Source organism: Colletotrichum jinshuiense, chromosome 9 (genome assembly GCF_051148585.1).
Source record: "Colletotrichum jinshuiense chromosome 9, complete sequence".
Classification (NCBI taxonomy): Eukaryota; Fungi; Ascomycota; class Sordariomycetes; order Glomerellales; family Glomerellaceae; genus Colletotrichum; species Colletotrichum jinshuiense.
Window position 1 is genome coordinate 3,176,641 of NC_139316.1, and position 24,004 is coordinate 3,200,644.

Below are 24,004 nucleotides of genomic sequence, written 5' to 3' on the forward strand. Positions count from 1 at the left end.
GGTGTGTCGCAGCTAGTGTAAGTGACCCCGTTTGATTTCAAATCTGTTTTGCGCTTTATATAGAATCGGACTCTCTAGTGTTGAAGAGCTTTTCCTTTACGCTCGAGTTTCCAAACAGCGACCTCGGCTGTGAGGGTGGGAGGGGTGTACTAAACACGAGGTTGGTATTGGCTGGCGATGGATGGGGCTGTGCCCGTCCCTCCTATGCACCTTTCACGCCATGGTCTGCACTTCTTTGCGGCCCTAATGGTCCGGCTATGCATGTATTTATGTCGGTTAGGCTCCTCATGCTTGGCTGCATTCATATGACAATGACAGGGGACAGCCGAGAGGCGACGAAGAGAAGATGGCTATGCGGGTGACTGACGGGAATCACATTGCTAAATTGATTATTGGAAAGCAAGTGATTGTGGCGCATCCATGGCTACGATTGCCTTTCCTGTAAGCAAGGTCGTTGGTTCAGTACTCTGTCACAGAGCTTAATAGAATCTATGTGACAAATTATTATACTAATGGGAATCCTATTTGTTTATTTCCCATGATGGAAAACTACATTTAGATAGCCTTCAGTGACTGGGGTGTCTTTTGGGCTCAAGTCGCCGCCAAAATAAAGTAGCATTCTCTTTACGGCTGTTGAAGATGACTTCTACGAGCTCAACTGCCACAAGGCAAGGGGTATATATTTGACGCAGTTGCAGCAGCGCAAGCGGTGCCACTTTGGCGACAAACCGACCCATATGCTATTATTCACCGGGTTCTTGAGCGCAGGCTGTGACACGCCCCTTTTGCAGACACTGCGAAGAAACCTTTGGATTTCCATTCCAAGCTAATCCTTGGGTCTTATTCGAGGACATCAGTCAAAGAAAGAAAAGAAAACGGGGGGAACTTTTAATGCCAAGTTATTCTAAAGCAGTAGATATGAAATGTAGTGATTTAACTAGATTTTTGTTTTAAGCCAGGGTATATCATGATTCCTCAAGGACAGACTTTGGCCAAGCCAGCCTATCTTCCCAGCAGGCTCCAAGTTGGGAAATAATGGCTTCGATCAAGTACTGGCCACCGTCATTGAAGACCCAGAAGTCACGACTTCTATGCAGCATCGCAGCATAATACGCTAGAACCACTAGCGCTTCTGGTTGTCGTTGTTTTAAGCTCGTGATATACTCCTCGTTGACAGCGGTACAGAATCTAATAGGAGCTTCATGGGCGGCAAGTCCTTCAGCTAGCAACTGATTTTGAAGACTTAAACATTCGTGTAGCACAGTCAAAGTCTTGCGATAGGCCTGATCAGACGCTTCGGGGAGGTTTGCCTGATCGATCATGTCGTGTAACAGTTCTGTTTCCTCAGCGTGATTTTCGTCCTCCGAAGAATGCCATTCGATTGAACTGATGAAGGGGCCAATAAGTGACTGACTAATGGCTTCCGTCGACTGAGTTGTCACAGCGCTGACTCCTCGGTGAATGTCAAGGTACACCGTGAAGTTATCTAGGAAAGAGCCGAAGTCATCCCGTTGACCCTGGAGGGTGTCGTAGAGGGTATGGAGACCTAAAAATGAGGCAAAAATGAACATTGAAACGCTGTGGTCTTTTGAAACCTCTTCTCTAGCCTCATTGAATAACAACAGCGCTCTTGTTTGCAAGTCTGAGGCTTGCTGGTGGAATTCTTGAGACCGGGGATGGCCCTGGCTCAAGTGCAGGGCTGACAGCGCGAGCAATTCGTTGAATAGATATGGGGAAGCAAAAGCAGCCTCTAAAACGTGTTTGAAATCTTCATTTGTTTTGCTCGTCTTCGAAATATCGTTCAAATTTTTCTCGACATGATGTAGTAAGATCAAATGGTCCATCGTGTAGACGTTGTTCGCGATAGGACTTATGTTCTCGGCTCCGACATTTCCTTGTGGTGTTGGAGAGCCACGAGTAGAAACTGCAGGGGTGTTTGCTGTTGCTGAAGATTCGACATATGTATGGCTGGTTGTAATGTCTTCTTGGGGGAGGTTTAGTCTGGTGGACCTTGACCATTGTGCTCGACCTGGGTAAACGCAGTTGCGTTCGACAACGGAGCAGTTGATGCAAGACGGTCGACTTTCGTCACACTTGATGTGCCTAATCTTGCAGACATTGCATCCGTTTCGTGACTTATGATGGGACCGACGCAGCTTTGCATTTGTTGATGTGGCCCTCATTGCTGAAGCTGGCCAGATCGGGGTGTGATAGATACCTAGACGTGTTCCAATAATGAGACCACGGGAATAGAACAATCGGGGTAGAAGTAAATTTAAGGAATGAAAATGGCATTTATTACCTTTTCAATCCCTATGACTGAAACCTCGCATAGCTACAATAAACCCGCGTTCCCTCGTGTCTCTCTGTCGGAACCAGACGCATGCGATTCGTCAACGCCACGAGAGTGGATACCCATTCGTTTTTGACATTCAGGTCAATTGACTCCATCCAATGCCAAGTTTGTTAGGCAATAGTAAAGGTGTCTTTATAAGCCAGGTACTGTAATGAACAGCTGCTACTTTTAAGATAGTGAAGGTATTCTCGTAGTTCACAACAGAGTTGTACAGGGGAGAATTCGGTGGTAATCGGACGCAAGTTTCTCAGCCCCAACTATTTTATAGCCGGTTCTCCATATTCAAATCGGCGCAGGTTGATTTTCTCTCCACCATTCATCACTATTTTAATTTTGGAAAAAAAGTCTTTAGACCCTCTTGCGCGAGTCGGGACGCCAAATAAACCTGCATTAGAGAACTTTCAAGGAAATCAACATTGTCTGAGACTCCGTCGGTGCCGAGTCTGAACAGGACCCATAGTAAATGGAGACAGAAGATGGCAGTGCCACGCTTCACTCTACGGCTAACCAGCCGTATACCAACTCTCATGTGTGCTCTTTAGGAAACTCGGTCGATATACTCGATTTCTACGGCTCCGTGATACCTGGAGTGGTTTAAATAACGTAGAACCCCCTGAAGTCAGAGCAGACGCCCAATGCACTTGCTGCAAAAGGATGTTAGACGACGCACCAATGCAACTCCCAATACAGGGGACCTCTGAACCCTACGTAGTTATCGAAGATGTCGTTTCGCAAGTGAGCCCATGTATTAATGATCTATGTCAGGGTATTCTCAACGCCTTGCAAGCGGTTGGAGAAAACGCTGGATCACGGGCGGAGGAACCAACATGCAAGCGACTGCGCCCGCTGACGGGTCCAAAGAATTTTGTGAGGAACGCATAAATTATGTGCGGATTATTCATACCGACAGTCAGTACCAAGATATTATGTGTCAGATTAAAACGATCATATATAGGAATAAATGTTGTAGACTGCTAATACCACGCTTCTTCGGTAAGAGTCGAGCTATGTCTATACTCTACATCCAATTATATGATAAGATGATGTTTTGATTCTTAAGCTGCTCGTAACCGATCGTCATTCAATTTCAGGGTTAAGTAGCTGCTAATGGCGACGATTTACATATATTCTTTAGAGCTGTTCATATCAGTGATCTCATATTTGCCTTTGAACAAATAAGTACTTTGAGCTACTCCCTTTCGTGACACACAACAGAGGAAATATGCCCATCATTGCTCTCAAAACTTGCCCGATGCCTGTCGGCATTAGGTGAATTCCCCTGTTGCCTTCGACCCAATTTTCCTCCGCAGGACCATGATTTACACATCTCACCGAAGTTCTTATGCAAGTAAGATGCGGGGTTGTACGAATCTCCATTTTGTAACCTTGGTGTGGGGAGAGGAATACATGAAACCTGGCGATTGCGCATTAGTGCTGAGCACCCAAGAACTTTGGTACATCCCTATTGGGCTCCGCACATATCCCGAGGCATACCGGAGCTTTCGGTCATAAAAGCACAAACAATCAAGGAGTAGAAGGTAGCCTTTGAGAGATTATATTAAGCAATCAATCTACCAAAGTTTATACCCAAGGAACTCACACGATTCAAAGGCAGTACGAAAGATAGCGACCATGACCTCAGCCTATCAAACAGAAGGCGTAGCCTTCATCACCGGTGTAGGTCACTTTCCTTCATTAATCCGTATCTTCTGACAGACTAACACCACTCAGGCGGGCAGCGGCATTGGTCGCGCAACGGGCTATACATTTGCCGCCTCCCGCGCCCGCGCTGTAATATTCACAGATATCAATGAAGATTCGGCTGTCGCCGCGGCGACGAGGTCCAAGGATTTTGCTACCAATCCAGAGTACGAAGCACGGGGCTACAGAATGGATGTCACAGACGAGGCTGCCGTCACGGCGTTGATGCAGACTGTGGCAAGGGAATTTGGTAGGGTCGACTATCTCGTCAACAGCGCGGGAGTGCCCGCTTTAGGAGACGGACTTGTGCCCGACAACGACATGAACATCTTTGACGAGACGTTCAAGATTAACTCGCGGGGGCTGTTGATCGTTACGAGGGCTGCGGTGGCCATCATGGAGAAGCAAGAGAGACGTCGACATACGACGCTCTTGGGCAAAGAGAGGGTGCTTGAGAGGGGGTGCGTGGTGAATGTGCTCTCTGCGCTGGCATTCGGGGCAGTGAAGAACAAGGTTGCGTACGTGGCTTCCAAGCATGCGTCCTTAGGTATCACAAGGTCGACAGGTTAGTTTCTAATTCCTGTTGCGGTAAATTATGCGTAGATTGCTGACTATGACCGACAGCGCAAGATACAAGAGAAAAGCATATCCGCGTCAATGCCGTTGCCCCTACGTGGGTCAATACGGCCATGTTCGAGACGGAGAGTCAGAGTACACCGGGCATCGACCAGTTCATCGAGGCGATCACGCCGGCGGGGAGACCGGCGGAAGCGGACGAAGTTGGCGAGGTGGTTGTATTCTTGTGTAGTCCCGCGTCTAGCTATGTTAACGGGACAGGTTTGACTGTGGACTCTGGTTTAACAATTACCATCAATCAAGGGCTGTAGTAAGTATCATGTTGGATTACCCGTCTAGAACGCGGGCAGCCTGCCGCGCCAGCGGAACCCGGAGTTTCCAACTTCGGGAATTCACAAAGGAGGCAAATGGAAAATTCCTAACTCTTGTATTCGCAAAAGAAAAGGCACCCTTGCGACTTATATGGCTCATAGACATCAAGGCAACAGATTTATGTCATTGAAATCTCCGCGAACCGAATGTTGCGTATAGTCGTACCTGGCAGCATTTTGACGTAACTTTGCTGCTTCCTTTCTAGTCACCTTGCTGAGTTCGAGTTTTCCCGGAAATTTTCATGGCGAAAGCATCCCAAAGATGCGACGGAGCGCTCGCCTGGGAGTAGTTATTGAGGTCCTCCTCAGTCTCAAGAGACGAGTCCAGGATGATGGTGTATTCGGCTATCACGAGTTGTGTATTTTGGCCCAACTCGACCATACATTATAATTTCTCGATTCAGGAATTCGACTTAGTTTCTAAACGTCAAGGACCCCACGGAATGTGTCACATGAGTGAAAGGTTATGTTTAGTACATATCAAAGTGAGAGGTCAAATTCGTCGTTTCGTGCATTCAATTTGATTCAACACCAAACTGCATTCTTTCGAGTTCAGTTTATTTTAATATCCAAAGAGACTTCTCACTTTTCAATCCTTGAACCTTAACCTCTGCTTCCAAACTCTCTGCACCCGTGGAATATTCAACAGGCTTCACATCACATTCCAAGCCTTCACGCAACAGCCCATTGATGGCCATTACTCTTCACTTGTGGTCATTGATTCGAAGTCCCTTATTTCTTAATGACGTAAGGGAATCAATTCATTGGAGATAAGATACGGGTTGAGAGATGACCTTAGGCCTCAATCGCATCCTTCTTCGAGATGATGTGGGGGCTGATGGGAGGGCCGTATGCCTCAACCGTATCTCTCTTCGACTCGGAAACAATATGCGGGTTGAGAGGGGGACCGTAGGCCTCAACCGTATCTCTCTTCGACTCGGTAACAATGTGGGGGTTGAGAGGGGGGCCGTATGCCTCAACTGTGTCCTTCTTGGAGATGATATGGGGGCTAATGGGAGGGCCGTATGCCTCAACCGTATCTCTCTTCGACTCGGTAACAATGTGGGGGTTGAGAGGGGGGCCGTATGCCTCAACCGTATCTCTCTTCGACTCGGAAACGATATGCGGGTTAAGAGGGGGACCGTAAGCCTCAACTGTGTCCTTCTTCGAGATGATGTGAGGGTTGGTGGGAGGACCGTATGCTTCGGGGTCCACGGGGGCGGCAGAAACGATAGAAGCCAAAGCTGCAACGGCAGCAAGGAAAGACTGACCACGCATGTTGACGAAGACAATGGTCTTGTGTTGGTTTGGTTTTTGAGGGGGTGTCAGAGAGCAATGGCCTGATGGTGATTCGATTCACATGCTATCAGCCATCCATAAGACTTTATAGCCTTTTTCGCCTTACCAGCTTGAACTCACAGCTCCTCGACGGTCTTATCCGGTGTCGTGGGACACCGACATGCAAGTCGCAAGCGCCCCTCTCGTTGACAACATGCAATACGACCGCGCACGCATCGCACATAATCCGAGACAAGCGTCTTCAGCGTCACATTTAGAATCCTTCGTGCCAATCCTTCATCCCGATCCTTCGTCTCAACCTCATACCTAGGAAGGCATCCGCACTTGTCAAACGGAATAGTGAAGTCATACGCGCTCATACGGCCCTTTCCATCTTAGTCGTTGCCGGCCGATGTAACGTGAGCAACGGGGCAGCTCTCCTAACCTCATCGAGAAGGTGCGTGGAGAGCCCCAAAAAGGCAATTAACATGCAGCCTAGAATCCTGCAAAGACCTAGGCGATTGGCAAAATAAACTCAATCTCCAATTAAAATAAGCACCCGGCGCCCGGCTGGCGCTGGAGGCTAGCATCTCATCCTTTTCGCCCCGGTTCCGGCCCCTGCCGCTGTGGGATCAGTCGCCGAGACTCGTCTCCTGTTATCTTTGCCCTTTGCCTCCCCGCCCCTTTGGCAGGGCGCTGACTCCATTCCTCCCGACTTCACTGGACAGAGACGATTTGGCAATCCGGCTAATTCGCACGCTGCTCAGACAAACCTTCCTTTTCAGCGACTCCCGTCGGTGGCTTAGCGACTTTTCCCCTCCGCACTGCAGGACGAGATCGAATCGTGCTCAACCATCGTATTCTTGGCAGAATCCTTCGGGCACTTAGCTTATCCTTCAGCCCAACTGCGTGATACATGCCGCACGTAAAGATTGAGGTTCCGTACGTGTACGAGATGCGCCCGTTGGTGCCTGATACAAGGTCTCGAATCCGAGGCTTGACGCTTTCAGGCAGGTGACACAATCGCATCTGACGACTTGACGCGGTTGCGCCATCGTCGGCAAACTTCTCGTTCTGTCGTCGGCTCCAGACAGCCGACGCGCCGCCGATATCACTTTCTGAAGGGCACACGGAAGCCCATTGAGAGGTTGATGGGCCTTTTTTTTCTCTCTCAGCTTTTCCTTTGAATTCCTCCGCACCATTGGCAACGATGCAGGAACTCTACCAAAGTGTGCCAGACAAGGAGTCCACAGAAGATCTGTCCACGGAGGTGCGTGGTGCCCGACCTAGTTTGCGAAACACAAAGGCATCTGCTAACAGACTCGGCAGACAAAATGGGCATCTTCGCGTCCACGGTTTAGAGAAGAATGGAGTTTCCGGTTGAAGCTCGTCACAGTTCTCAATGCCGTCTTCTTCGCCACGTCGTGCGGGATTTTGTTCGTATCGTGGAGATGGCTCAACGACCCTGTTCGTTTGATGAAACGCGTGTCTCCCTACAGTATGTTTGCCCATCTTATTAGCTAGCTATATCCATGCACTGACGTCGGTTGCCAACAGGTCCTATCCTCGATGATGTGCCGATCAAGTTAGAGACCGTCGAGGTTAAGGGAACCCTCTTCAACGACTACACGCCGCCCCGTATCTGGCGTGAATCGCCGAGTGAGGAGGTCGACAAAGCATGGGAGGACATGGCCCGGATAGAGTACTTCGGCGTCAGCGGAGACGCTCTCAGGAAGATGGGTAAGGACCCCAGGATATCCGTGTCCATCCCGGAAGACTGGGGCGTCGGGCCCGACAAGTATCTCGTCGAGATTGACATGCAGCACCAGCTGCATTGCCTCAACGAGATACGCAAGTATGCGCATTGGGACCACTATTATGGGAACTCGTACAAGAACATGTGAGTTACGCCGCAAAAACTTATTTGACGACATTGTGCTCATACCTGCCACAGCTCAATGGCGCCCAAGAGGCACCAGGCGCACTTGAACCACTGCGTGGATATACTCCTGCAGGCGCTTACCTGCAACCCGTCGCTGGACTTGATCTCGCACAACTGGATGAGGACGCAGAAGAACCCGTACCCAGATTTCAATATCAAGAGGCAGTGCGTAGCGCACGACCCCATACTGAAGTGGCAGCATGAGAATGGCATCACGGAGCAGATTCTGAAATTCAAGAACCTCCCGAGGCCAGAACACTTCCCGGAAGTCGAGCCAGAGCCGTCGATCCTGTTGATAGGAGAGGACCTGGGCCACCACACATAAAGACGGCGCCAGGCCAGAAATTCCATAGTCAAAACTTGACTTCTTGTTCGATTAAGAACGAACATGCTCCCTGTAGTTTCACTAGCCAATAAGTGTTCATCACAAACCAAGGTAAGAACAGTAGATACCCCTGTTAGCCAGCTATCTGCACTAGGATCTCCTCATGCTATATTAGTCCTCCACTTGACGTCCAAGTGATCTATGTAGAAGAGTTTCGGGGGAATCTGTGTGAGGCAGATGTGAAGTTGACATTAGAGCTAAATTCATCAAACAAGCGAAACAACATATGTTGGCATGACATTTTCATTTTACTTACTTTCTGGGGAAAAGGTCTTTCTTGGCCGGCTACGCCTGGCGAACCCAGACTCGTAAGCAGGGGGGCCGACTTCTCTCGCTCGTTGGTCCACCTCAGCGCCGAAATAGGGCCGTCGTACTGCACGTGCCGAGCGTCGAGGCAGTGTAATTAGACGACATGCTCCATGCTCGTTCGGGAGTCTTGTAAGGCTTGCGCCCAGTCAATACGGTATACCTGAGAATACGCCTGATTGCTGACGGGCGACGTTTGGAGTCCCGGCAACCGACACTCGCCTGCGCCGGGCGATGATCGGGAGGCCGACGGTCTATTGTCCCAGCCGATATCACCGGCCGGACTTTTGTCCTACAATGAAAGATCCATTCGTTCCGACGAGTCTCAAGAAAAGAAATCCGCATCCCGCTGGCCAGCTCCCATCCTCCGTAGAAACCACAATGGATAGGCAGTCCCACCCCTCCACTCCTTTAAACTTATCGATGCCCTCCCTCCAGCGGATCAAAGGTCCAAGTGTCCGGGCCGATTGAAATGTCACCGGGTCCCCACAAATCCCCGCGATCTTCGCAGGCAAAAAGCAACCCTCCCCTCCCCTTCCTCTGCGGAGCATCCAATCATGTGGTCCCCCCTCCCCCCCCGCAGGCGGTGAGTGGCCCGCTAGCTCTCATCCGGAAACGCGCTTGACGGCAGAATCCCGCCGCGCGGACAGCCGAGCTCGAACCTCGAGGGAGCTCTCCCTCTCTACGTCACGCCAACGGGGGTCCAAACAACCCATCAATCTATCCCCAACCACCACCACTTTCTTCCATCCCGATATCAAAAGAGAAAACATAACTTTGCAAAGCGCATCACCCATTAAACGGGCCAATACAATGGCGCCTTCCCTCCGCACCCTCTTCGCCCGCCTCTCCTCCGTCCTCCCCCACCTCCCGTCCGGCCAGACGCCCATCGCCACGCCCGCCGTCCCGGGCGCCGGCGGCCGCGGCGTCGGCTTCGGCTTCGGCGGCGTCGCGACGACGCCCTACGAGCCCCTCTCCGCCGCCCCCTCGTGCCCGATCGACGGGCCCACGAGCTGCCACAACGGGACCGGCCCCGTCGAGGACGCGTGCTGCTTCGTCTATCCCTCCGGCCGCCTCCTCCTCACGCAGTTCTGGGACGACACGGTGCACGCCGGCGGCGCGGAGGAGGACTGGACCGTCCACGGGCTGTGGTAAGATAACCCCGTCGTTCCCCCTCTCACCTATGAATCATCACCCCTCCTGGCACGGCCATGACGGCGTCGAAAGGCTCGCGATCGGTGGCTGACCACACGACGAAAACCTACAGGCCCGACCTCTGCGACGGGAGCTACAAGGCGTTCTGCGGCATGACGCCTCGCTTCAACAACATCACCGACATCCTCAAACACTACGAGCAGGACGACCTCCTCGCTTCGATGGAGAGATACTGGGTCGCGGCATAGTAAGCGCCACCCCCCCTCCCCTCCCCCTGTTCCCCCCCACAATCTCTATTCCCCCGTAACTATTCCCCATTCCGTCCAACGTCCGCGGAGCGAGCTCGCAACAGCCCCCCCCTCGTCCCCCCGTCCCCCGTCCCCCCGTCTTTTGCGAACATGGGATACTGACGCGCGGGAAAACCACAGCGGCGGGAACAACCACCTCTGGGCCCACGAGTACAACAAGCACGCGAGCTGCATCAACACCCTGGCGGCGACGTGCTACGGCGACGCATACGCCCCCGGCATCGAGGTCGTCGACTACTTCACCCGCGCCTTCAGCCTCTTCCGCCAGCTCGACACCTTCACCGCCCTCGAGCGCGCCGGCATCGCGCCCTCGCACACGAGGCGCTACCCGCTCGCCGAGGTGCGCGAGACGCTCGAGAACCTGAGCGGGGGCCGGGTGGTGCTGCGGTGCCAGGGCCGCGGGCACGACGTGCTCCACGAGGCGTGGTACAGCTACTTCCTCAAGGGGAGCCTGCAGACGGGGCAGTTCGTCCCCGCCGGCGGCCTGGGCGAGCACGGGGACGCGAACAACTGCGCCGCGGAAGTGAGGTATCTGCCCAAGAAGTGCAAGGGCAACTGCCCGAACGAGGAGCTATGAGTTTCGCGAGCGGGTGGACGGACGTACGGGCTTGGGGGCATTGGGATATGATAACGGCGTGTGTATCAAGATTGGGATAAGGCTGCGAGGCTGACATCATTTGGTTTTCTTGGGAAGAAACGGCGTTTTGTTGGGCAAGTAAATGCGGAGTTTTGGGGGGGGGGGGGAGAGGAACATGGGTCGGTTCATCGGACATCTTCCCGTTCGGTATACAGAAGAGAGGGCTGGGCTTTTCTTCTGGTTTCTGCTCGCCGGCAGTTGAGCTGCGATGATGATGCTGTTTGCTTTTTGCAGGAAATACAGGGGGACCGCCCCCGGAGTTGCTTCCGCATGTTAACAGCATAGCGAGTCCCTCACGGGCAAACAGCTGGCCTTGGGGCGTTTCAGCCCGCGTTGGCGGAGGTGGTCTGCCGGCGTCCGGGGGCTGTCGGGTATCTAATCGCCGACAAGGCTGCAAATGCCGATCATATGTATGCAATGTTGCTTGAAACTGTTTTCAGATTATGAGATGAAAAAAGGTCTAACCGCCCTTTCTGATGGCTGTCTCCGAACTCTGTGAAGGAATGCCATGGCGGGCAATTTTGGAGGAACCTCAACGGCTTTTTTCCCCCTGCAAGTCGATATCGAGCGATATTATTGGGCCAAGACCATTGTTTCGCACGCGCAGCCAGACAAGTGTTGACGCAGAGGGGAGGGTCTGGCGTGTAGCAACGATGGACCTCTAAAGCAAGGGGCCGTAAAACACCAACCCTACATTCAGCCTTGCATGCAGCTGTCCAGAGGGCTGAAGAACAGTTGGCGATGCGCTGAAGAAAACGGACGCACTGCCTTATCGGACCGACCGCGAGCGCTAGAGCCCGTTTCGGATTAGGTCGTGTGGAGGTGGAGGGTGAGCTGAGACGGACGCACAGAATGGTCGAATCGGGCCTGGCGCAGCATCCTGGTCGTCGTTCTGGGAGGTTTGTCGAGTGGCTTGACTTTTGGGCGCTCGCTCGAGCGCTGGTTCGTCGTCGGTATTTGGGATGGGTGGGGTGGAGCAGGGGACGAGATGCAAGCAGGCCACTTTCTCTGGGCGCTGTCATCGACGGTGATCGGAGCAAGGTCTTTCTGGTTTGGTGCTCAGATCGCCGCCAGCCTGGAAGCCCTGCGTTCCCGAGGGTTCTTCATGGGAATAAGGATAACCGCAGCGGGTGTCACCAGCTCCGGTGTCACGACGGGGCGGAAGAGAAGAGCGCTGGGCGACGGGGGAAGGGGGAGATTCTTCAGGCCTTCCGGTGTTGTCCAGAAGCCGTGCGATGTAACGTGTGCCCTGATGCCGTGTTACGATGGAAGCCAGTGACAGTGACGGACGAGGAATGCAATTTTGTCACTTCCACCACACCACCCTCTTCTCCCCCTGTCTCGTGTGCGTGCGTTGGACCCAGCTGCTGTGCGATGCTATGTAAGAGGGACGGACATTTTTTTGGGTGTGCTGACATGAGGGCAAACGCCTACCTACACTATTTCTCCCAGGCTACGGGTGTGTCGGCACGCCGGCATTTGCAGATGGAGGCGGTGTTGATGCACGTTGGCGTCGATGGCTTCTGAGGCGGCGGAAGCTAGCATTTCTCGCCTCGCAAGCTGCTTCAGTCGCCGGCCCCCCGTCACAACAGGGTTGCCACGGAGGCAGATGCCGCTCACGTATTTATCGAAGAGAAATCGAATCCCGACGCGGGCGAGACAATGAAAAGATGGCGACCCGGTTGACGAAGCAGCATTTGCTGCCGTGAACGAGTCCCAAGGTGTTCCGTTCCTATCCAAACAATAGCCTGCTGGGCTGCAGTGGGCTGCAGTAAACCCAGCTCACCCAAGCTCTCGGGCGCGCACAGATTGGCATGCTGAACCGACCAAGCAAACAGCAGAGCTGGCAGCGTCGCTGAGGGAGGATGGTGGTACAGCGTCTAATAGGTGGGCCGTGGCGAATGGAAGCACGGTGGAAGGCAATTTGGAAGGTTCCCTGCGGTGTCGCTTGAGGGCGATCTGGGGCATGACAGGCTCAGGGGTGGTGGGAGAAGGTGGTGGAAGTGTGTCAAGTGAGATTGCCCGCCAGTTGTCAGATGGCCAAGGCCGGTGGGCGCATTGAGAGGTGCGGGACAGTGTGATTTCAATATTGTCGCAGTCGTTGTGTGTGTGTGTGTGTGTTTGTGCATTTCTTAGTGGGCGCGGACGAGAACAAGGACGATTCAGTGTCGTCTGCAGAGGAGGGGTTGGTTAGCCAGTGGGAACAGGAGTTCAGCGTGTTGCCGGACAGTGACGGAGAGGAGAGGGCGAACTTTGGCCGTCCCGTCCGAAGGGTCGGACGATCGCCATGTTGTCGAGACGGGTAAAGTTCATGCTGCCATTTTTTATTTTTTTTGTTGAACTACCATAGTAGACCGACTACTGGGAAGTAGTGGCCTCGACCATGGGCGGCATTGATCCGCGGGCCCCATCGAGGAACGAGACCGCGGGTGGTGGGAGGGGCTTCTCTCCAGAAAAGAGGGACAGTATCCATAATAGCTGCTGTCTGTCGACGGTGTGTGCCAGTGCTCGCGCGCTCAACAATGAGCAACCCGGACGGGTCAAGACGATGGCTGCTATAGCTGCGTCCCAGCGGCCCCATGGGCAGCCCATGACGCATCAGTGCGCTGTGTTTGTGGCTTGCTGGCGTGGCTGTCGAGGTTGGGGCGGGTGATGGATGTCCCTTGCTCTGCGGTTTTGTGTGCCTCCTTCTTCAACCATGGGCGTCTCGGCAGAAACACAGAAGGAAGGGGGCACGGCCAAGGATGGGGGAGGCAGCAAAAGACGCTGAGCAGGAGATTTGAGTGGAACGCTGGGGTTATTGGCACCAGAGCGAGGACGGAATGCAGGCTGGTGACAGGTCCCGCGGGGGGCGCCAGAGGCAGCGCCAGGGTCCCAGATCAGATCAGACAATGGGCAGCAAACTGCGCCATGGCCCCAATGAAAACAAAGGGGACGGCGTGGCGCACTGGGGTATTTCATTCGTAAGGCGTTGGTGTGCCTAGCACGGTATAGTGGTATGGTGGCGTGAGTAGTCTTGTGTAGCGCTGTGTAGCCTATGTAATTACATTCCGCACACGTAGGCCGTGCATGATGGTTGCTTGCTGGCTTGTTGGTGGGTAGGGGCAGGCGAATCTGGTGGTGATGAACAGGTCGAATTTCGAATCAAGATCAAGCAGATTGAGATTGCTGGCAAACAAGGAGTGACGGAGTACAAAGGGCGAAAAAAAAAAAGGCTGACAAAGTGAGGCGAATGGAAACCTCGGGTCGACTCAGAAACACGCCTCGGCCGACTGCGAGTGAAACGTACCCGTCGGGTACTGCATCGTGCAACGAGGCAAGGCGAGGCAAGCAAGGGCGGCGGCAACGGCGATGGCTACTGCATTCGCTCAAGAGCAGTGGTTCGGACAGGTTCGGACATCGGACGACGGCAGCGAGCTTGGGCCAAAGCAGGCCGGCGCGGGATACGTTGACGGTGCAGGACGCGAAGCTGGGCTATGAAAGGTGCGGGCATGCCGTGCCGTGCGTATGCTATGCGTCTCAAGAGAATGAGAGAGAGCGAATGGATGGGAGAGAGAGACGGGTGCTTCTGTTCTGTGTGTTGTGCTGCCTCGGCTTCATCCAGCTCTCACCAGGAGAGAGTACCGGTAGCTGGCCAGAGGGTGAGTGAGTGTGCTGTGAGATGCTGTGAGATGCTGTGAGCGGCGGTGGTGGTGGTTCCTCAGGACCCCTGACCCCATGGGCGGCTCCTCTGCATTGATAGTGGAAATTTGCAGCGTTGTGCACAATGTTAAAAAGAATAAAAATAAAAATGAAAGTGAGGTGGATGCCTTGGAAGTGAGGAGTGAAGAGAAAAAATGTACCGAATGGGGCGAGAGAGGTAGGTACTCTGCAGTGTATTCCGTGGTGTAGGTACATGGTACTACAGCAGAGAATTGGGTGGATATCGTGGGCACAGTAACCATCTCGATGACGCCTCACTGTGGGGAACCAGGCCAGGAGAGAGTGCTCCTGCAGCGTCCCAGGGCGTCCTTTGATGTTGTGGCAGCGGTGCATCTCCACGTGTCTCTCTTTTTCTCTCTCTGCCTCTCTCTCACACACGCATATTCTCTCATTTTGTTTTTCTGTCCGTCTCTCTCTCTCTCTCTCTCTCTCTGTGAAGTGTGCAGTATAAAGGCTCCTGGTAGCTAGGCATATGTGGATGGGCGTGTGCTGTGCGCGGTATGGGGTATGGGAGCTAGTGCATGTATGTACTCCGTTGCATGTACTCCGTAGCGTAAATAGCATGCAGTATACATGCTTACCTACACACATTTTGTGGATACGTGCGTGTATTCATTCGTGTCTGACATTGTCTCTCACCTGAGTCCCTCTTCTCTGCTCTCTCTGTCCCTCTCTCTCTCTATTTTAATCACCCTTTTGTCACAAACACACACAACACTATACACCATACTGCTCTGACTATATGGCCATGACTACAACCATGACTGCAACTATGGCCATGGCTACTACGTACTACTTACTACACACGGCATAGTGTTCCTACGGAACCTTGGCCTAATTACCATGTGCCGGTAGCCCTCTCAACTGCCTGGCTGCTTGTCCCCTTCATAAGTCAACTGTGCCAGCCCACGCCCATGTCCATGTCCATGTCCACGCCCATCCACCCATCCATGCCCAGCCCCAGCCCAGCTTGTCCGTACTCGTTGCCCGTCCCCGTCCTCCCCAAACCGCGAATCCCCGTCGGGACTAGCGCGCTACTGCAACAGGCCTAGCCGAGCCAGGCCACATAGGCTACAGAGTACATGCTAAGCCCGCCAAACAACCCAACACCACTGAAAGGAGCCAGGAGCCCTCTCCGTCCTTTCCTCCCCCCCGGTCCACTCGCGTATCCACCCTTGTCCTCTTTTCCTCTGCATTTCCTTCTCTACCCTCCCCTTCCCGGCTCACACCCTACCACGACCACTACATCGTACTCCCACTACCACCACCGCTAACGAGTACTATACTATTACTCTCCTCCCCTTCCCTCCGCCCACTCACACACACCCGCAATCCTCTATCCTCCCTCTCATCTCTCTCTCCTCTCTCTCTCACCCTCTCTCGCCGCCACCACCGACCGACCCTCACCGAGAAATCCCATCCCATCCACTCTCTCTTCCATCTCCATCTCTTGGGGTTTGCTTTCGACCGCGACGACATCAACTCGACATCCATCAAGCGTCCGATACATCAACAGAGTTTTTTTCTTGCTCCTCTCCCTGTATAATTGGGACCCAACCCGCTGCACAGACGAGCGCAAAGGGTTGTAACGGGCGTCCCAGCCCCGGATTCTGGCACCATCCCCCCCCGCGTTTCGTTCCCAGCGACTGCATACAGAAAGGGCCGAATACACACATCCCTCTCAACTCTCTCCACGACTCCCTCCCAGGCTTCTCTTCTGCCACCTCCCTTATCATTCCTCCTTCCCCGCAAAACTCAATCGCCCGCTAGACTCTCGTCGTCCATGCCAACGCCCGCGTTGGTCCGCTGCTTTCGCTCGGAATAATCTCACCTGGTCTCGGAGCGACCATCGACGCCTTCCCAACCGCCACGACGACGTCCTCACCTCACCCCTCCGCCAGCATGACACAGGCCGTCAAGCGGGCCTGTGATGCCTGCCATCGCCGCAAGGTCAAGTGCGACGGCGTCAGCCCATGCCGCAACTGCCACACTGCCCAGCTCTCGTGCACATACAATGCCATCCCCCAGAAGAAGGGCCCCAAGGGCTCCCGAGCAAAGGTCATCAGCGAGCTGAGGGAGACGCAGCGGCAGACGAGCCTGTCGGCCAAGGTCCAGAACCGCATGAACGGAATCCCCAACCCTCCAGGACCCGTCAGCCTGGCGCCCACCCCCGGCCTGCTCTCCAACGAGCTGGTCAAGGAATGCCTCGACTTCTACTTTGCGAACCTCTACGAGAAAATGCCCATTCTTGACCGACGCCAGATCGACCAGCAGCTGCCCTTCATGGAGCAGAACCGCGACACCTACTGCCTCCTGACATCCCTCTGCGCATTCATGATGCTCCAGCCCGGCATGTCCATGCCCACCGGTGACCCCTACAATCTCGATGTCATGCCTGGCGCAACCATTGTTGCGAGCCAGCTTCTCTTGGAGGAGACCCTGCAGGTGCGCAAGGGCTACGACTACCTCGACAACCTCAGCTTCAACACCCTTGCCACAAACTTCTTCGTCTACGGCTGCTACCACGGCATCGAGCTGCACGACAAGGCCTGGTTCTACCTCCGCGAGGCCTCGACCCTCATGCACCTGAACGGCATGAACAAGGAGGAAACATACCACGGTCCCCAATGGGACAATGCCGAGTCGTCTCGGAGGAGGCGCCTTTACTGGCTCTTCTTCATCATGGAAAGGTAACCCAGTTTTTTAAACTTCCATCTTCGTGCCCTTCCCAATCCCATGTTTCATATGCTAAACGGCGATCACTATACAGGGCCCACGCCATTCAGCGACAGCGTCCTTTGACATTGCAAGCCACCATCAGCCCCCCCAACTCCGCCGACGATCCGAGCGACCCACTCAGCCACCAGCTCAACAGCTTCATCATGCTCGTGAACCTGTTCCGCCCGTTCGACGATGCCTTCACCACTGTGTGGAACAAGACCCGAGGCAACCTCTACGTTTCCAGCCTCCAGAAGCAGCTCAACGAGGTCCTTCCGACATACCTCTGCCAAGATGGCCAGCTGTCCGACCTGCGTACCAACCAGCAGTGGCTGAAGAGCACTGTTTGGCAGCTGACCCACGGCAACTCTCAAAACGAGGATAACATGAACTTCAACTACCCCGTCGACTTGTCGCGCGAGCTGTTGATGACTCTCGCGTCTCACTTCCCCGGACAGGGCATGGAGCTGATGGGATCCGGACTGGTAAGACTTGAAAGAAACCCAGTGAGGCAATTTGCCCCCGGCTGACTAAGTGCGCGTAGATTGAAAAACTTTTCGAGATCAGCTGCAACATGACCGACTTCCTCGCCGTCCAGCCCGCCGCCCGGGACCCGTTCACCGTCGGCCCTCGCGAGCAGCTCAATCAGACCCTCAACATCATCGCCGTCCTCCGCCATGGCGACCACCGCTTCTTGCCCCTGCTCCTGAACAAGGTCGCCGACATCATGCCTCGCCTGACCAATCCCATGCTGCAGAACGCGCCCGAGAACTCGAACCTCGCCAACATCGACATCTTTGACGGCTTCGGCAATGCCGGCATGGCCCAGCCGCCCCCCCAGATGCAGATGCAGATGGACACAGAATACGAACGCAAGTTTCCCGCCAACGAGTACGAAAAGAAGTATGGCATGTCCGACATGAACAGCAACGGGAGCGACACGAACACCATTGCCGCCTCGTCTACCGGCGCACCATCCGTTCCTCCAGCGACTGCTGCGGACATGAACTCGCCATTTGCTAGTTCTCCCGCCATCATGTCTCCACCGATGGAGTATCCCCACCACGGAATGAACGACTATGGGTGCACGCCGATGCCCGATATGGTCATGAGTCCGATGGGCCAAAATGGATCGGCGATGAACGGCAACAGCCAACACCAACACCAGCCGCCGCATCACATGATGCAGAACCAGTGCATGACGCCGCAGCAGCTTCAGCCCGGCATGAGTCAGCATCACAACCCCAACATGCAACAAGGCCAAAATATGGGCAGCATCAGCCCACCATCAATCCAGGGTCAGCAAGGACTCAATTCGGCGTCAATACCGACGTCGCATCCCATGGGCCCCGGCGGGAACAACCTGATGAACTCAATACCCCGTCAACAACCTCAGCGTGCTAGCAGTAGCTTCGCCATCCAGCAACAGCCCATACCTCGCACCGTGGGTGACTTCCATGCACTACAACGGGCCAACTCGGATATGCCGGGTTTATCCAGCATAGGCACGGAAATGGACTTCAACACCCTCCGCTGATCGCGAATCGTGTTGGGTGAGGGGTGCCACCTCGGCTAGTAGTGTGGTTTTGATTCAAAAGATATTTTCAGCACTTAGTTGACTAAACGTCACGTGCTATTTACTTTTTCTTTGTCGTCAGGAGCGCTGGCATTTTATTTTATTTTCACCCTTTAGACTTTTATTTTTAAACTACATCACTGCCATCATCCTCGCGACGGGGCGCGGGTCGATACCGCAGTCGCTACGGAGGATCAGGTGGGGTGTGGAAGCATAAAAAGTGCCTTGGGATCTGGGATCAACTTTACGAAACATGGGCTTCTGTACAGTTTAGGGTTGTGAACATTCTGCATCTGCCGACTAGGGGGCATGGGACAAGGTGTTATTTGGGCGTCTGATTTGGTCCACCACATGCAATATCAAGAGGAGGGCTTTGGGACAAACGAGCATGGTTGGCGTGGGATCGGGTATTCTGGCCACGGCCGAAACTTGGGTGCACAGGTAGCAGCAAGTATGTTGACTGCTATGATGCATGAATGAGAAGTGGGAAATCTGTCAAAAGTTTGCACGCAATGACGGCAGACTGATGTCTTTGCAGAGAAACTAGATGAATCAAGAATGCTAGATTGACCTCTGCGTCCATGTGCCAACCTCCTTGTCGTGAGCTGATGCTCGACCCACAAGCATTTGTGACGGTGCTCTTGATATTTGTCTTACGAGGACTGGACTGAATTGTCGGAGAGAGGAGCTCCTGTGATTCAGAGCCGTAACTGGGTATCTCGAAACAGTATGAGCCAGAATCCTAGCTGGGCCGCCTCCGAGACTCACGCCGGCGTTATTGGGCAGATTGCCATCCACCAAGCACCCAAAGGCGTTGGTGTGCCGTGCCAACAGTTGGTTTCCGTGGCCGGCGAGTTAGTTTTTCAAGACGAGTTCATCGTGATGCAGTCGGGATGCTCCCAAGAGATTCGGCTGCGTAGGAAGCCGTTCCACGACGCGAGAGCTGGTAGCAGCGAACAGGACATTGTGGCTGAAGAAGACATGGTTTGCGTGAGAGAGGTGGGTAGTACCGGCTTTATAAAGTCTTTGCTATAGAATTAGGATGCGAGACGTATGAAGAAGTGTCTGTCCTGGGGGTTCAAGGCCATGATCGGCCGCAGTGACACTTCCCCGGGTTGAGCGAGAAGCCGTCTCATTGTTCTCAGCAATCCCGGAAGAACTCGAAGCCCCCGATGGCGAGACAAAGTTTCCAGCGCGAATTTCCACGAGTACTAGATGCATTGCAACACTAGTACCGGAGTCTCAGAGAACACGGAGGCAATGCGCTGTGTTTGGAATGCATCATCTAGCTATGCCGATGGGAGATTTCTGTGCCATGATTGTGGCCACAATGAGCTGTTGTTGAAGACAATGTAGGAACTGGGCGATACAAAACCTTGACCCGGCTCTCCAACAAACATGGCCAACGGCGGAAAGAGGTGGTATCTCGATGGAACGAGATTTCGCGCCAGAGAGGGGGAAAGCACCAGTTTTACAACTCGGGCTCTGGAAAATCTCCAAAATGTAACTTCCCAAGCATGAGGATATCCATGGTACCCAGATTGGTTTGGTTCCCAAGGAACCCGGCGCACTACTTATGCTGCACTGGTGTCGGGTGGATCGAGTATAGGTAGGTTGGTGGCCCGAGATGAAGAGTCGAATCCCGGGTAAACGGCTGATTGTGTCGCCATGAGCTCCCCCGAGCTAATTAGGATTCCTCCCCGGCCTAGTCCGCCCGAGATCTGGGGATTGCCGGGGTTGGCCGGGGTTGTGCGGGGAACCTACTTACAACACGCAACATTCCTGGCAGGCGTAGGTGGCTGTGGTGATATTGGGTGGTAAAACGGAATACCGACAGACGCAAAATATTCCCGTAGACCGAAGGAGGAGTGATTGGTGCGAATTAGTTCTAGATCTGCAAATCTCGTTTGAGCACATTTGTTGAGGGGGGGTGTGAGTTACCATGTAACCTCGCGGGGTTCTCAGACGAGAGTATCTTCAATTGAGACAGAAATAGACGCTTCGGGGTAATGGCAACGACTTTTGGTTGTATCATAGCGACCAGCGACTACTCCTCTGATGATCTTTCCAAAATCAGGACATAATTCGTCGTTGCATACATCCGCAAGAAGGGAACCCCTCAGCTCCGTTGCTTACATGTCTAGAAACAGATATAGAAGAGAGGCCCTTGGCTCGTAATGGTTGGTGTTTCTTCGTCATTATACCCAGAAGCACCTATAAGAACAATCGGCAACTCACTATGAAATCTGCTCTCTTCAGTCTCATTGGGCTCTTGACCACTGTTGCTGCTGGCGGTGTACAAGTCAGCACGGTCTCTGGACGTCGCGAATGCACAGTCACAGCCAACGGCAACAAAGTCAGCGACGTGGGAAACGTTCTGGAGGCGTTCGACCGCTGCGGGAAGTCTGGGAACATCATCTTCCCCGAGGGCGAGAACTATTGGATCGACAGGAAGCTAAACCCGCATGTTAACGACGTGCATATCCAATGGCGAGGTGAATGGACTGTAGGAAAACACCACCCAGCCCGCGCAGATGTGCAACACGTAGACCGCATGGCTGACATCTGCGCCGCCACAGTTCTCTGATAACCTCACACACTGGAGGTCGGACAGTTATTTTATAGCGTTCCAGAACCACCGTGCCGGGTTCGTGATGACCGGCGATGGCATCCACATCGACGGATATGGAACCGGCGGGATCCATGGGAATGGGGATGCCTGGTATACTGCCGAAGCAGGGACCACAGTCGAAGGTCGCCCTATGGTAAGATTCGTTCATGCTTTCCGATCAGACTACGAAACTGAATGAATATACTGACTACGCGTGAACACAGCCTTTTGTGTTTTGGAACGTTAGCGACGTGACGGTAAAGAACTTTTACATCAGACAGCCTCAATTCTGGGCCTACAACATTATGAATGGTACAGATATGTACTTTGAAAACATTAGCAGCAACGCTACCGCCACAAAGGCACCTTCTAGGTACAACTGGGTGCAAAACACAGATGGATTTGGTAGGCGCAGCACGCCCCTAGCAGAACGAAACTACTGCTGATGATTCCTGCTTAGACACAATGGATGCTCGTAATATCCGCGTCAAAGGGTTTGAGTACACTGGCGGGGACGACTGCATTGCCATCAAGCCTCGCTCGTACAATATTTACTTGGAAGGCGTTATATGTCACGGAGGGAACGGCATCGCTGTTGGAAGTCTGGGCCAATACCTTGAGGACTCAAGCGTGGAGGACGTCGTTATGACCAACCTACTGGTGAGTCGTCTGCAACTTTGGAGGCCGCTGAAACTGACACAGGTATTAGCTTAAACGATCGTCGCTAGATTTGCGCTTCGGAGTCTACATCAAGACCTGGGTCGGCGAGCTGGTGCCGCAGGATCACTACGAGAGCGCCGGCCAGCCCCGCGGCGGCGGCTGGGGCCTGGTGCGCAACATCCTCTTCTCCAACGTCCGCTACGAGGCCGTCAACAACGCCCCGTCAATCAACCAGCACAACGGAGACAATGGCACATTCGCCGGGACCAGCAAGATGGAAGTGTCCAATGTGACCTTCGCCAACTTCACGGGCACCTTGTCCGGCACGAGAAACCGGGTCAGCCTCAGCTGCAGCGCGAAGTTGCCCTGCCATGACATCGCTTTCGAGGACATCAACCTGCTTGCCGGGAACGAAACGACCAGCTGCACCGGACGATGGACGTTGCCCGACACTGTTACTGGGCTGCCGGGGTGTTAGGCGATACAAATATTTGCTGTACGAGATTCTAGGCACGGGTTTGATATACGATTTGAAGCACCCAAGAATTCAATGGATTCTGATTAGTATCTGGGGATTTGAATGTTGCTATCCTTTTGCATGTGTTACTCCGTTTTCTATTTTCTATTTTATCCACCCTGAAAGAACATTGTTGCCAGCCAAACGCTTTGCAGAGGGTAATTGTTCGTATTACAGGATACCCGCACGGGCGGTAATCCAAGCGCAAACAAAATTTCAAGACCGGTACTGTATTCTGGTGTATGTATGTAGAAGTAGAGAAAGTAGGTAGGCTGGCAGCAGCAGTAGTAGTGAAGATATTGCTGTTAGCAGCCCGGAGGTTAGATCTCCGGGTTCCGCTGCCGCGGACGGCTGCTGCTGCTGGCCGGCTTCCTGTATGATGGTTGAGTAATCCGAAATTAATAACCAAAATGCAATACTGTTTTAACCAAAGGAGGGTCATTGCTCGCCCAACTAGCAAATCAGCGGCGCGGTGGACGCATTCGTAGATGCTCAGTGAACTTCTAAGCGAGAGGTTCCAAGCCAAGAGCCGAAGTAACCGATCTATTCTCCATTCGTTGAAGTAAAAAAACACTGGCCGAATTGCACAGAGGAAATATCTGAGGGCCGTAACACTCGGATTCGTATTTTCTTTCGCTGGTAAATTGACAACAGCCACGCGTGTGATTTGCCAAGGCCAAAGAACAGAGAAGCAAACCATGATATCTAAGAATAGTCGGTGTTGGTCAAACCTTTTTGTTCCTGCTTGTTTTGCCTTGGAAGCGATCAAAGTAACACTCGGAAATCCATGCAGGATATCGGGGATGCAGGCGGCCACCGCGAAAGTAGGAACATTGCTTTGACCTGGTTTCAGCCCGGCAGATGAGGAAGTCAGAGACAGAGCTCGCTTGAATCCGTGATCTTGAATGCGAGGTGTCGGAGGCAAGAACAAAGGCAAATTTACCTAAAAACCCATTCAACTTCCCCGTGCTCTCAGTTCATTCCGGTCGGTTGGACGGCAACCTTCTCCACATTGATCCCCACTTAGGACCGATCGGCGGCCACTCTACCGGGCTCGGGCCGCTCGCCCCGCCCGGCCCGACAACCTCTTGAGACATCATCCTTTCTTTCCGCAACCAATACGGCTCTGGACTGTCGGATATCTCGGGCAGTTAAAAGCCCGCTATAATCCTTCGGCGGACGGCCATCAAAGCACCTTTTTCTTT

General features: G+C 53.4%; 6 protein-coding genes across 6 annotated transcripts; 5 read left to right on the forward strand and 1 right to left on the reverse strand.

The window, feature by feature from the left end:
• Positions 1-3,988: 3,988 nt before the first annotated feature.
• EsH8_IX_000833 (SDR family NAD(P)-dependent oxidoreductase) lies at positions 3,989-4,944 on the forward strand (the record flags this gene model as incomplete). Its single annotated transcript, XM_083267169.1, has 3 exons — positions 3,989-4,033; positions 4,088-4,622; positions 4,682-4,944. 3 exons carry the CDS (start codon positions 3,989-3,991, stop codon positions 4,942-4,944), a joined length of 843 nt encoding a protein of 280 aa, XP_083130734.1.
• An 855-nt stretch (positions 4,945-5,799) lies between these two features.
• EsH8_IX_000834 (uncharacterized protein) lies at positions 5,800-6,282 on the reverse strand (the record flags this gene model as incomplete). The annotated part of the gene is made up of 1 exon (XM_083267170.1): positions 5,800-6,282. One exon carries the CDS (start codon positions 6,280-6,282, stop codon positions 5,800-5,802), a length of 483 nt encoding a protein of 160 aa, XP_083130735.1.
• A 1,210-nt stretch (positions 6,283-7,492) lies between these two features.
• EsH8_IX_000835 (oxidase ustYa family protein) lies at positions 7,493-8,549 on the forward strand (the record flags this gene model as incomplete). The annotated part of the gene is made up of 4 exons (XM_083267171.1): positions 7,493-7,552; positions 7,612-7,780; positions 7,840-8,182; positions 8,237-8,549. The coding sequence occupies 4 exons, from the start codon at positions 7,493-7,495 to the stop codon at positions 8,547-8,549; spliced, it is 885 nt and encodes a 294-aa protein (XP_083130736.1).
• Positions 8,550-9,728: 1,179 nt separating this feature from the next.
• EsH8_IX_000836 (uncharacterized protein) lies at positions 9,729-10,955 on the forward strand (the record flags this gene model as incomplete). The annotated part of the gene is made up of 3 exons (XM_083267172.1): positions 9,729-10,066; positions 10,183-10,317; positions 10,499-10,955. The coding sequence occupies 3 exons, from the start codon at positions 9,729-9,731 to the stop codon at positions 10,953-10,955; spliced, it is 930 nt and encodes a 309-aa protein (XP_083130737.1).
• Positions 10,956-16,619: 5,664 nt separating this feature from the next.
• On the forward strand, positions 16,620-18,972 carry EsH8_IX_000837 (uncharacterized protein; the record flags this gene model as incomplete). The annotated part of the gene is made up of 3 exons (XM_083267173.1): positions 16,620-17,407; positions 17,488-17,920; positions 17,980-18,972. 3 exons carry the CDS (start codon positions 16,620-16,622, stop codon positions 18,970-18,972), a joined length of 2,214 nt encoding a protein of 737 aa, XP_083130738.1.
• A 2,278-nt stretch (positions 18,973-21,250) lies between these two features.
• Positions 21,251-22,760, forward strand: EsH8_IX_000838 (uncharacterized protein; the record flags this gene model as incomplete). The annotated part of the gene is made up of 5 exons (XM_083267174.1): positions 21,251-21,517; positions 21,591-21,776; positions 21,847-22,027; positions 22,083-22,282; positions 22,332-22,760. 5 exons carry the CDS (start codon positions 21,251-21,253, stop codon positions 22,758-22,760), a joined length of 1,263 nt encoding a protein of 420 aa, XP_083130739.1.
• Between the last annotated feature and the right edge of the window lie 1,244 nt (positions 22,761-24,004).